The sequence below is a fragment of the Manihot esculenta genome, chromosome 7 (genome assembly GCF_001659605.2).
Source record: "Manihot esculenta cultivar AM560-2 chromosome 7, M.esculenta_v8, whole genome shotgun sequence".
NCBI classification, from domain to species: domain Eukaryota; kingdom Viridiplantae; phylum Streptophyta; class Magnoliopsida; order Malpighiales; family Euphorbiaceae; genus Manihot; species Manihot esculenta.
This window is the reverse complement of record NC_035167.2, coordinates 1,881,994-1,896,139: the sequence shown is the minus strand read 5'-3', so window position 1 is coordinate 1,896,139 and position 14,146 is coordinate 1,881,994. Positions and strand designations below refer to the sequence as shown.

At 33.7% G+C, this 14,146-nt stretch overlaps 1 protein-coding gene across 6 annotated transcripts; it reads right to left on the bottom strand.

Annotated features, from left to right (window-relative positions):
* Positions 1–3,679: 3,679 nt before the first annotated feature.
* Positions 3,680–9,512, bottom strand: LOC110619436 (uncharacterized protein At1g10890). 6 transcript variants are annotated; one of them, XM_021762875.2, is made up of 6 exons: positions 9,367–9,504; positions 9,073–9,265; positions 8,368–8,599; positions 7,255–7,446; positions 4,243–4,462; positions 3,680–4,075 (listed from the first exon to the last, which is right to left on the bottom strand). In XM_021762875.2, exons 3-6 carry the CDS (start codon positions 8,508–8,510, stop codon positions 3,809–3,811), a joined length of 822 nt encoding a protein of 273 aa, XP_021618567.1. In that variant the 5' UTR covers positions 8,511–8,599; positions 9,073–9,265; positions 9,367–9,504; the 3' UTR covers positions 3,680–3,808. The 6 variants fall into 6 exon arrangements, 4 of the variants coding, with proteins under 4 accessions (XP_021618567.1, XP_021618568.1, XP_021618572.1 ...); XM_021762876.2 differs by having other exon boundaries at positions 9,190–9,265; XM_021762880.2 differs by having other exon boundaries at positions 7,564–8,599; positions 9,367–9,501.
* Between the last annotated feature and the right edge of the window lie 4,634 nt (positions 9,513–14,146).

Below are 14,146 nucleotides of genomic sequence, written 5' to 3'. Positions count from 1 at the left end.
CTAACACCTGGCCGTTGAGCCTGGCTGATACCCGTTTTGTGGCTTGGACATCAAATGCCTTAAAAACTTTTATATGGGATTAACACCCGCTCATTGAGTCTAGCAGATACCCACATTGTGGCCCGGTATAAATGCCTTGATTAATAGAACTAACATCCAGTCTTTTGGCCTAGCGAAACCCGCTTTGTGGCTTAGCATGAATGCCTTGATTAGTGGGACCAACGTTCGGTCTTCTGGCCTAGCGAAACCCGCCTTGTGGCCTAGCATGAATGCCTTGATTAGTGAGACCAATGCTCAGTTTTCAAGCCAAGCGAAACTCGCCTTGTGGCCTAATATGAATGCCTTGATTGGTGGGACCAACTCTCGGTCTTCTGGCTTGGCAGAACCTGTCTTGTGGCATAGCATGAATGCTCTTTAATATTTTTTGAAGAAGGCAACCTTATTGTTTCTTGCCACTGAAGAACACAACATATGAAAAAAAACCTTATTAACTATTATTAATAAAATTTCCTCAGTGTTACAAATATTCTAGGACTCGACCATCTAATTTAGTCAATATATAAGACCCTGCGTGAATACCTTCGAGACCCTAAATAGTCATTTCTGGTTTTCACCGAGCTTACCAAACCGACTGTTACATCTGTGATTTGCTTATTTTTCTTGATTATCACTAGGTCCTTCTATAATTACATGAAAAATCCCTACAGGCTCCCTCTCAAGGAGTGATTTCAGGAGTTGTTACCTCGGGTTCAAATCTCCTCTCTTCCCTACCCGTTTTGGCAAACTTTCAAAGAGTGTCATCTTTTATCAGCCTTTCAATCTCATCTTTCAGTTCTTGATATTCCTCAGTTGATCTTCATGAAAACGATAGTACTTGGTCCTGTCTAATTTTTTTGCTTTCTTGGATTTGAGCTTGGGCAACCACCTGACTTGTCATTTTTCGTGATCCACATTAGAATATGTATTCATGAGTCATTCAATGGAGTATAATTCTTATACTTACATGGGTCATCCCTCCTTCAAGGACGGGGTAACTCCCGTGGCCTCCTTCATGTCCTAGCCTCTCTGACTTTTGATTTTGCTTTTGGTTTGCCCTCTTGTCCTCTCTCAACGCTTGGACTTTGTCATCCAGCCTGATATACTTCTGGGTTTTATCTATCAACTGTTGATACATTGCGGCTGGATTTTTTATTAAGAAATCCATGAATTTGATATTGTGTGTTCCTTTCTTCAATCCTTCACACGCTATCTCATGACTTAACTCCTCCACTTGTATTGCTTCAGTATTAAACCATGAGATAAAGCTCCTCGCCTTCTCCTTGACAGATCTTCTGCAAGTAAAAAAAAAGTTTTTTAGAAGGTATATAAGTAATAAATATGAATTTAAATAACATAGTGAATTGCGTAAAATTCTGAATTAAACCTAGGCTCCAATGCTGGTATCATTTTTGAGCCAAACCTATGAGTGTTGATAGAAATACTCGATATAACATGAAGTCATTGACATCTTGAAGCTGCATGGTCGTCCTAAAAATCGTCAAGTGACTTCTGGGATCTGTTGTTCCATCATATTTATCCAAGCTAGGCAGTTTGAACTTGATTGGAAATGTTTTTGCTAAGATTTTTTTCGAAAGAGGCAAGGCACCATCCAGGCCAAAATCCTCCTCTTGCTCATTCTGATACCTTTGAACAGCTCATACCAACTTCTAGTCAATATTTTTCGGAGCATCATCTTATTTATCTTCTTTGAACTCGGCCTTCCCTTTGGACCACCTCTTAATCGCCTCTGTCCGAGTCTTATGGGTATCGACAGAGGCTTCCTCCCTTTTCCTGAGAGCCATGACTGATGTCTCTCCTCGAGTCTTGTACTGCTCGAGAGTAGCCTGTAACTTTTGGATGTACTGGATCATTTGCTCATTATTTAAATTGTTGAGATCTGCTTTATTGACTATTGAGGGCGTGTTTTATCCACTGCTAGGGGTGAAAGAAATGATGGTGCCCTCATTGGTAGCAACCTTAGTAGCAGCTCTTAAACTATCGGCCATTTCGAGAGAAAGAAGAGAGAGATTTCTTTCTAAGACAAAAGGAGTAAGATGTCAGTTTTAATCCAAATGAACAAAAAGGATTCAATGGATCTCCCTACAGCAAAACCAAATGATGCGGCCGAAAGTAGAGTTGTGTTGCAATTGGTTAAACTTGCAAGAAAGAGAATGTGAGGTGGTTAGCGCCTTCGGCAGCCACTCTGACGCTCAAGTTAGTAAACTGGAAAATAGGGCGAATGTAGAACTTGAGAGTAGTTGTGTAAGAGAGTTGCGTACCTTTGTCTCTATGATCATTGGCTTTTATATTGTAAGAAGACAGAGTTAAATATAGCATTTTCTGAAAATCCATCGATGATGTAACTGGTTAATTGATAAGGGATTTCACCGATTTAACTGGTCGGGAATCTCGTGATTACAAGCGTAATGAGAGTCTGCTGGATTGTACCTGCTAACGGTAACTTTATATGAAAACTCGACTTTCTTAGAGGAGAGCGAGTCTTGGTGAAGAACTGGATGTAGCGATGTTGGAGTCTTTATTTCCTTAGGCGGAATCGTGCATCCGCTTATCAAACTCTCATCACATGGTTCTATTTTATGGTGACAGCTCATGACTTATTTTGAGTATTCGTTATATATATATATATATATATATATATAAAAGCGAATCTATATTAGCGGATTAGGAATTTGATCCCATCTCTACGGATATATTAATATTTTAGATATTCATTTAGAAAAATAATAATTAATGAGAAATTATATAAAAAATAAGATAAAATAAAATAATAATAATTAATTTATATGTTAATTATAATGTAAAATATAATAATAATAATAATTTTGAGATAATTAAAAAAATAACAAAAATTATAATACGAAAAAATAATTATTATGTGGTTTGCGTGTTGATGATATAAAATATATTATATTAAATTAATAAATATTTAGCAGTGGAGTAATAGCATTTATATCATTGTTAATATTATTTTCCATTAATATAGTTTCATGTTCCGATAATTTAATATACTAATCAAACGGATTAAATCATACATTTCTGAATTGAATTTTAAACCAAAATAGGCCTTAGTTAAAGGGATTAGGCCTTAGTTCAAAAAGGGCAAAAGGAAAGATTTCAGATCTATTTGAAATGAAACCAGTGCGCTTGAAATCAACCGAATCCCTTTACGTGGAATATAAATTTCATTTAATTAATATATTTCTTTAAAATGAAAGCTGATTTTTTTTAATTTAAAATTTTTATTTTAGAAGAAATTAAAATCATAAACTCATTTGAATTCATTTTAGAAGTAAATTCCTTTAGACTCAAACCGGAATATGTGTATATCAGATCAAATGTTTCGAGTGAAGTTTTTTTTTTTTTTTTTTTCCTAAAGAAATAATTGAAGACATTTTAAACGCTATAAATTTGATTAAAATCAAATTAAACCCAAATATATCCACAGGTCAACCACTAAACGCAGCCTAGCTCAGCTAAGAGACTTGTGACCATGAAAACCATTCTTGGGGTTGCTCTGTTTAGCCAGGCCAGGGCAAGGCAAAGGGCCAATAACAACATTCATTGGGCCAGCTTAGAACAAACACCACTAAGACATTGATTTTTTGGTGTTCAGTCTGTCTTGCCTGATAAGCACTAGATCACCAAAACCTGTATTGATCATTGTAACATCCCCAGATTACAAATGCAAACAAGCAATCAAGTCTTAACACATACATTGAATAGAAATGAATGTTGATCATCCAAGCAATTATTTTGAGCCAATTGCGAATGACAACTTTGGTCGAGACTTGTTCTTGCCCAACAATTTTAACTGGTTTAAACGTTCTTCGTCCTCCTGCTGCTTCTTTCTTTTCATTGCTTCTTCTTTGTGTCTTTGAAGCTCTTCTAATTCTCGATACCGTTCCTCCTCTCTCTGCTGTTGTTCTAATGCTTCCCTTCTCTGAGCTTCTTCCACCCTCCTTCGGTTCTCCTCGAGCATTTTTTCCAGCTCTTCTTTCTCCTTTCGAGCTTGTTCCTGGACATCAACAAAAATAAAGAATGATCCAGAATACGACTAAATTTGATTTGGTTAAAAAGCTTCTTTACATCAATCAAATCTCATGGAGGCAAAGAGAGACATGGAACGTCTTACAAGTTATAAGACTAGAGTCACAGCTGTTTATTAACATGAGTAATTATTACCTCTTTTCTCCTAGCCTCAATAAGAGCAACTCCTTTTTCTTTCTCAAGTTGAATGGCAACTTCTTCATTAAGTCTTTTTCTTCCCTCCTCCAAACGTCTTTGTATCTCCAGCTTGATCTCCTCAGAATTCAAGCTCTCTTCAACTTTCCTCCGAATAGCTTCTTCTACCCTCTTTGCTGTCTCCTCTTCTATAAGTTTTAGCTCCGCTTCCTGTTGACGCCTGAGAATAAAAGATATCAAGTTAGTCTGGAAAATGCTCATTTTTCAGTCATGGAAATTGTCGTCCTCCTCAAATGTCCTCATATCCAAAAACTCAAACAACATACGACATTTCAAGCTCCCTTTTTTCTCAATCATTTTTAAACTCTCTCTCAGCTTCTTATTGCCATAGTAAATTGCAAACTAACCTTCAAAATGACAAAGGCACTATTATTATGTTTATGCATCATGATGAACTACAGCATACCTCTAACCGAATCCTGATCCAAACAAATGAGTATCAAAACTGGTGAACAGTAGATAAACAAAGCACCCAATTTCATCATCAAATATAACAAGTTGAACTATAGCAGTATCTTCCTTCAGAAAAGCCTGTAGAGAAGAATGTCAAGTAACCTGCTGCAGCTTTAAAACTAATCACTGAAATAGTTGAATTCTAGCACCAAAAATACAATTTGCAACTGGAAAATCCCTATATGTTCATTTTCTCCTTTTTTTTTTTTGGGTGGCATGTCAATAGTCCAAGAAAACAAGCCCCAAATGCAATTGCAAAATCCAGTAATTCCATGTTTAAAAAGAAACATAAACAAGCAGACACAAAACACTAATGATGCAAGCAGGCAATATGAATTTGATGTCAAGAAAGTCCTTTGCGAGGATTTGCAGTCTGATTAAAGGCATGCAACACAATTGGATGTCAAACTGGACAGCTTTTCAACAGACTCGACACAGGCTTATGAAACAAGGGTCAACTGAGCTGGATACATTTGTCAATGGTAGAATATCAGAAGGTACTCGATTTATTGAATAAACTCCAAATCACCTCTGGTTAAAGTATTTCTATACTGTTACATATAATCAATATATTGGGTATTCTAAATGAGGAAGTTTGTGCCAACTGCCAAGAAGTAAAGTGATGTGTCACAGTGCCACTACTTACATAAACGGGCCTATAGTTGAAAATCCTGTACTTTCTATTTTACCACAGTCTAAACTATAGATGAACTCATACCCTTTTCTCGAAACTCATAAATAAAACAAAGATCTGTCAGTAAATGGGTTAGGAAACAAGTTATTTTTAATTGGCGATGGGAGCTTCTTAAGGAACTCCTAACTGCAACCCCAAAAGGCAAAAACACTTGTATCATGTTGGATCAACACAAGGTTATCAAGGCAAGAGGCAACACTAAGGTGACAGGTCCCCTATCGCTGCGAGAGGCAAAGTGACGCCTTTTTGAAGTGGGGCGCCATACTTATATACACATATATGTCTGTGTTAGTGTGTATATACATGTATGTGTATGTATAATGTACAGACATAAATGTACACATTTATGTATAGATATTGTAATAATTCCTTCTTCATTAGTTAATCAGTTAGCATAATTGTGAGGATGTATATTCCTAATTAGATGGCTGAATTATAGGCATACTTGTATATAAATATATAATCTTTTTCAATATTGGAATATACTTGAATGATGGAAGTGAACTATATAAATATTATTATTTCTTTACTAATCAGATAACATATATATATCCCTATAATTATGCAAACTAATTAGAAATTAATACATCTCCAATTAATTAGCATAATTATAGGATATAAATTCCTAATTAATAAGGCATAATTATGGGGATATATCTCTATTTAGTACCTAAAATTTAGTTCTCCAATCGGACTGCTTCAAAGGGAAATATGTATTAGGATTTAGTCTTTAAAAAGAAAGAACAAAAAAAGGCTTGCATGTTGTTTTCAAGAGGCGATGCCTCACCTTGCCTCGCCTCACCTTGCCTTGCCTCCCCTCCCCTCACCTTGCACCTTGAGCCGGGCGAGGAAAGGAGCTTGCCTCTTGCAAGAGGCCTCGCATCGCCCGGCGCCTTTAATAACATTAGATCAACATAGAGTGAACCATGACAACCTTTATTCATGGAATGCACGTTATAACAACGTGCATAATTAAACAATACAACATACTAGAAATGGGAAATAATAAATATAAATTCCCAATACATGAAATATATTCTTTAAAAATGGTTATTTTCTGCCATAACATGTGGTGTTTAATAACAATAAACAGGAGGTTAGATTGAAGGCATCAGGAAAAGAAAAGAATGAAGTTCATCTTATTATGTCTAAATAGTTAATGAATTTACTCATAATTAGTGGACCAAAATGCTTCTGTTGAAGTATAGTTCTTCAATAGTATTGAAGTAGGGAAATGATGCAGCAATGACATTGATACTGCACAGTATATCATAAATAAAAAACATTAAATTTTGCACCTTTTTTTGGTGGGGGATAGGTACAGATATAAAGGTCTAGCAGCACATAAAGAATTTATATAAAGCAATAAATTATCAAAATTACCTATTATTTTCACTCCAGTACAAGGCCAATCTAAAGCAATTACCAGCAATATTGTGTTTAAATCCACGCCACATGTTCACTTACCTCCTAATTTTTTTTTTTAAAAAAAAAGAAAGAAATAAACAATTTAGACCACATCATACAAGCATATTTTATCTCAATTGTCATCATATAAAAGCTCATTTTTTCCCAATTGGGCTGCAGACTAGTATTTTTCAGCTTAATAATAAAATACTGCTTAATCCCCAAGTATACATTCTCCAAAGCTAAGTATAATATTTTCATAAGTATAGTAATATTTTCATAAGTATAGCCAAAGGTTAAATGAAACACAAGCATCTGTAAAATTTGAAGCTGGACCCACTTCAACTAAATGGAACTATGATGATGCTCTGAACTAAAATGTACAGTAGTTGATATACCTCTTCTTCTCTTCTTCATCTTCTTTTCTCAATTTTTCACTAACAATTTTGCGCTCCATTGATCCAAGACTTGGGCTAGAAGATTTAAGAGTAGGAGACAATGACGAACTCCTACTTCTTTGCCTCTTATAACGCCTTGGAGTTGGAGAACGACTTTTGCGACGTCGTGGAGAAATAGAACGACTTCTTCGTCTGTGTAATATAAAGAAATTATTGAGTAACAACAATGAAAAGCGCACAATTAGCATACATAATAAATTCAAAGCCTCCCACCATTTATCGCAATTAAAATAGAAGCAATACAGTTACCTCATACAATGTTAAGAATAACCATTGTGTGCTCCATCTTTTATCACATGAAGAAGCTAATATCACAATCGAGCAACAAAAGGACACCCATCGGCACCCATCACCTGCTCACTTCCCATCCCATATGATGAGAAGAACCTGAGTTTTTTAAATTTCTTACAAAGAGCATGAATCCTATGGCACTCTTAAAGCACTCTTTGTACTTCTCTCCAAAAGAATATTTTTTGGCATCTCTCCACTTTTCCATGCAAATTGCAAGCTCCCCAAAAGCAGAAGCCGATCGAGATATTGATAGTTAACATTGATTATCAGTTGAACTTTGAAATACTAAATATGTGTTACAACACAGGAATTTTAGAATCACATATGTAGTCCCTATGTAAAAAAGAGAAGTTGCAAAATGTTTTTAACTACAGTAAGATTAAAAATGAAGGCCAAAAATGCATTTATCAAGATAACAAGACCAAGTTCTGCATAATGGGATTTTAAAATGATACCAATGCCTTAAGTTGGCAGTCAAGTTGTCTAACTTAACTTTTTAAGTTAATAAAATCAAATTCAGATGTCATTCAAGATAAAACTTGAGAAAAATGATATAGAGAACATGCATAATAGGGAGAGAAAAAACAAAGGATATATAAGCACCAAAAGATCAATGGAGAAGGATAAGATGCGTACAGATCAACTTGAACAATTTGTATTTCCAATCGGCAACACAAATACATGAGTCGTCAATGTTTCTTACAATTCTTCTTGAGGATAAAATTAGATCAACTTAAATAGAGAGAACATAAACGGGATCACCTGCTATAAGAATAGGATGAATAAGGAGATCGGCTCCTGTCCCTTCGGCTCCTGTCCCTTCGGCTATACCTATGCCCCAACGGTGATGGCGAACGCCTTCGCCTATATGAGGGTGATCGCGATCGCGACAAATCCCGAGGCATTTTTCCACAGACTTGATTGTACAAAGTATCTGAGGTCCAGATAAATTCTGCTCGATGTCAAGCTTCAAAATTAACAAAAAAATAGTGTCCTGCAAAACACAATGCTTTCAGTATAGTAATTCAATCCACAGCAGTCTTTCAAATTCACAAATTGAAACTAAGTAGAAAATAATTAGACTTCAAATGTTTGATTGTACTCAACAATCTAAGGAGCAGTAATTTTATAAAAAAAAGTTAAAAAAAGGGGGTTCCGTGGAAGGTTAAAGAAGCAGTAACATCTCCAAACATCATGTTCAACCAACAATAAGTTAGATCTAATTCAGCCAATAATATTGTATAAATTAATAGCTCAGTAAACCAAGAACCAAAAGATTTAATAATAATCAGCCCAACAACATCATTCTCTGGATAAATTAAAAGCCAAGGTAATCAATTTAACTGTGAATGGAAAAATAAAAAATAAAAAATAAAAAATAAAAAATAAAAACAGGTTTTATATACATAATAAGCATAATCTCGGTGTAAAGATTAAAGAACACATGAATTAGAATTCTAGTTCGACCTCAAAATGGAATTTCCATCGCTTTCCTCAATTTTCTCGGGAACCAAACAGAGATAGAAACATGCGCCAGGGTTATAGTGAAAAATAGGCTGAGCTAAAACCTAAGAGCAGATATACCTCACCGCAACAAATCTTATCAAAGATCCAACCTTGACAAGCGACCCACCCTTTCACTAAATCAATTTTCTAAACCCTAGCAAGAGATACCAAAATCAAAATCAGAAATTTTTTACGAAATAATCAAATAAATTCAAGAAAACAGGGGCAACAGAAGATTCAGAACAGAGTCCTTACCCTAAATCTGGCAGAGACGATAAATTTGAAGGTTCCTTAAATCCTCAATAGATAAAAATAGGTCTTCTGCTTCTTTCAGATAAAAAAATATAAATACATATCCATATTTATATTTATATTTATATTTATATTTCCTTTTTCTACATGTCTTGTGTTTGGTCGATCCAATGATTTCTTGACACGTAAGACAAAAGCAGTACCATTGCTTCAAATTGCTGATGTGTAAACATCTAAAGAAAGTTGGATGTATAAAATTGGAATATTAGTTTCTGGAATAATTAATTCTGAATATATATATATATAAATATATATTTTTAACTTATTACATAATCTAATTCTGAGATTTTAAATATAAATTGAAGTTAAATTAATAAAAAAAATATTATTTATGTTATATATAGTAATTTTTTTTAACCATACAATTTGATTGCATTGAAGTAACCAACAAACAAGTCACAAATTTAAAGACTTAAGACACTCAAAGTTTTAAGAACATTAAAGCCTAATTCATTGGAAAAACCAATCCAACCCAAACCAAATTGTAGGAAGCTAAGTCTAACACAAATAAGATATACATGTTCAATCTTTTCCACTCGACCTTTCATGCAATGCAACAACTCACCGTCGAACTCCAGTCATGCCGCTACCCCAGACGACACATCACGAGCTAAAAAAAAAAAGACATGCAGCGGAAAAAGAATATCGCAATGGACTGAATCAAGGTTGAGAAATTCCAATAAGAGCCAGCCAAAAACAAGAACTTGAATAACACAAATATCCGATAAGACTTTAAGGTTCAATATATCATAACCGTCGATCAAAGATTAGTTTTGGCATTTTCAATCTATAATAGCTAAGGAGTCACCGTCGATCAGGGATTAGTCTTAGCGTTTTCAGTTTGTAATAGCTAAGGAGTCACTTTTAAAGAGCAAACCTCAAAATATTGATCGTATCACCACTGACAATGATTATGTGGCGACAGTCCAAAACTAAAACCCATAGACAACTAAAAAACCTAACAGCAAAACTCATACACATAACAAAAGCAAAAGTAAAATCTCATACACACCACAAAGATATATACACCATCGAGCGCCCTCCATTCAAAGAGTGAAGGAGGCTGGAAAACACTAAATATTAGCAGTCGCTCGTGCTTTCTCTCTCTGTCTCTCTTTCTCTCTCAAAGAGAGAAATCAACTCAGACAAAATTTAATTTTTTATATATAGTAATTATACTATATATTTATTGAAATTTATTTCAGTTTATAAAGAGTTGAGGTTAGGGAGAAGAGAGGGTCAGGGAATAGAGAGGAGAGGGATTTGTGGCGGTAGTAAAGGAAAATAGAAGTTAGGGTTTTCATTGTGTTATATATATGGGCAGTTCAATTCGATTTTTCTCGTGATTTTTAGTCAATTAACCAAATCGAATTGAAAATTGAAAAATTTTAAAATTATTAACTGAATCAAATTGAACAGACCAAATTATCAAATCAATTAAAAATTTCAGCTCGCTTTGGTTTGATTTTTCAGTTTAAATAAAAAACTGCTCTCTCTTACCCATGACACACTTTGGGGCGAATATTGTGTCATATTAGAAGTTTTCCTATTAGTCTTCGATTCTTTAGATTCGAAACTTACAACTGTTTTCCACGATTTTGGAACTAACACCGATCATGTGCTTGGCGGTTACCCGCCTCGTTGTACTTTTTAGTAGAAACTTGCCTTTATTTTTTGGAACTAATACACTCGCCTATCGGTTACTCGCCTTGTGACGATTTTTGGTAGAAACTTATCTTTGTATTTTGGGACTAACACCCGAAGACTCGCCTGGTGGTTACCCATATTGTGGTGCTTTTTGGTAAAAACTTGTCTTAGTTAACAGGATTAACACCCGATTGCCTGGCCTAGCGGATACCCGCCTTGTAACTTGGCATCAAATGCTTTAATTAACAGGACTGACATCTGGTTATTGGTCTAGCGGATACCCGCCTTGTAGCATGGCATCAAATGCCTTAGTTAACGGGACTGACACTCGGTCATTAGCCTGGCGGATTCCCTCCTTGTAATTTTGACATACAATGCCTTAGCTAGCGGGACTAATACCTAGTTATGAGCCTGGCAAATATCCACCTTGTGGCCTTGGCATACAATGCCTTAGTTAGTGAGATTGATACCTGGTTATGAGCCTGGAGGATACTCGCTTTATATGGCATAAGGTGCTTTAGTTAGTGGAACTAACACTCAGTTATAAACCTGGCGAATACCCGCCTTATGGCTGCGGTATAAAATGTCTTGTTTAGCGGGACTAACACTTGATTATGGGTTTGACAGATACCGGCCTTGTGGTCATTTTTAATGGACACTCTTTAATCTTTTTGAAGAATGCAACCCCATCATTCCTTTTTTCAAAACTTCACATGCTATCTCGTAATTTAATCTTCCATCTTTCTTGCTTCTGCATTAAAACATGAAATAAAATTCCTTAAAAACTCGCCCTCTCCTTGATAAATCTTCTACAAGTTAGAAGAGAGATTTTTAGGAGGTGTACAAGTAATAAACCTGAAGTTAAATAACATAGTGAATTATGTAAAGTTCTAAATTGAACCTGAACTCAGATATTGGTACCATTTCTAAGCCAAACTTGTGAGTATTGATGGAAACACCTGGCACAACACAAAATCATTGACATCTTGAAGCTGTATTGTTATCCTATAGATCGCCATATGACTTTTGAAATCTGTTGTTCCGTCGTATTTGTCCAAACTTGAAAGTTTAAACTTCGCAAGAAATATCTCTACCAAGAACTCTTCTGACATAGGCGAGGCATTGTCCAGCCCAAAATTCTCTTCCTGCCCCTTCTGCTACCTTTGCACGGCTCGTATCAGCTCCAGTCGACATCCTTTAGAGCCTTGTTCGACGATTCCTCTTCTTCCATCTTGGCCTTCCCCTTGGACTGTGTTTAGATTGCCTTTATCCGAATCCTTGAAGTGTCGATAGAAGCCTCCTTCCTTATCCTGGGAGCCATGAATGAAGTCTCCTCCTGAGTTTTATGCTGCTCGAGAGCGACCTGTAGTCTTTTTATGTACTGAAACATATGCTCGTTATTTAGATTACTCAGATCAGCCTCATTAACCATTGATAGTGTGTTTTGTCCATTAACAGAAGTGAAAAAATGATTACACCTTATTGGTAGCAGTCTTAGTAGCAGCTCGTGGATTGTTAGCCATTTTAAAATATAAAAAAGGAAAAAGATTATTTTTTAAGAGAAAATAAAATACTGGTCTCTAATCCAATTGAACAGAGATAATATAATGGATATTCCGGTAATGGAACAAAATGATGTGGCTGAAACGAGTCTGTGCTGCGATTGGTCAATCTGTAAAAAAAAAAAAAAAAGTAAGGTGATGGATGCATATGGCAGCTACTCTGACGCTAAAGTCAGTAAACTGAAAAATGATAAGTGTAATGTAATACTTTAAATTTAGAGTAGTTATATCATAAGAGTGTACCTAGATCCATTTGATTATTAATTTTTATATTGTAAGTAGATAGAGATAATTAATTATCACAGCTCTTGAAAATACGATTGGTACCATCCAATGGATAGAGAATCCCATAATTATACGTGTAATAAGAATCTGTTAGATTGTATCTGTTAACGGAAATTAATTGTGCGAAGATTCGACCTTTTAAGAGAGGGTGAATCTTGACGTTTTGAACACCAAGTATTATGATACGCTAACTTTCCTTTTTATGATTGAAATTTCTACAACCGCGTGTCTTAACTTATTAAGATATTACCATATATTCCTGTCATATAGTGAAAACCATAACATACTTAGAATGAATATGTTATCATATAATTATATTTTCATAAAATAATTTATTAATACAATTTTGCAGATAACATATTATATTAACTTTATTTACGAATTTATCACTTTTTTATAAGTGACTTGGGCCTTGTTTAATACGCATTTTTTTAAAAAAAAATTAATTTTTATTAATAAAATTTAATTTATTTATATCCATAAAAAAAATTCATTCGTTCGGAATTAATTTAAATATAATAAAATTAAATTAAATTCTTTGATATTAAATAAATAATTAATAAATTTAAATTATTATAATTTATTTATCATTCTTATTATTTTTAAACTAAACATAAATATTTATTTTTATAAATAACAATCATTTTTATCATATTAATTAAAAAATTATTCTTAATATTTTTATCATATTAATTAAATTAATTTTTAAAAAGTAATTATTAATTAAAAAACAAAAAATAAAATTAAAATTAAAACAAATAAAAAAAATATAAAAGATAAAAGAAAAGAAAAGAAAAAATAAAAGAGTTTCCCAACTAATTAATTAATTTTCATATAAATGAATATAAATAAAATAATTCATGCAAAATCTTAACAAGCAAATTTTACTTTTAATTCAAAATCAATTCTTATAAGAATTGATTATTTTTGCAAAATTTTAATTTAAAATAAACGGCTAGCTTGATAATTTTTATGAAATTTTTAATTTAAAATTAATTCTCCCAAAATTTAAATGAATTGAATTTTTATAAAATTTTTAATTTAAAATAAACGGCTGATTTTTATTTTTTATTTTTTAAGAAAAAGCCAAAACTTCATTAATAATTAGAGTTTTCATGAAAGTAGTCTTTATCTTTTGAATTCCAATTATATTGGTAAAAAAAATTAACCAAGAAGGTTTATTTAAATCCGAATCCATATATTCAATCTGAAATATTAAGAAAAAAAAA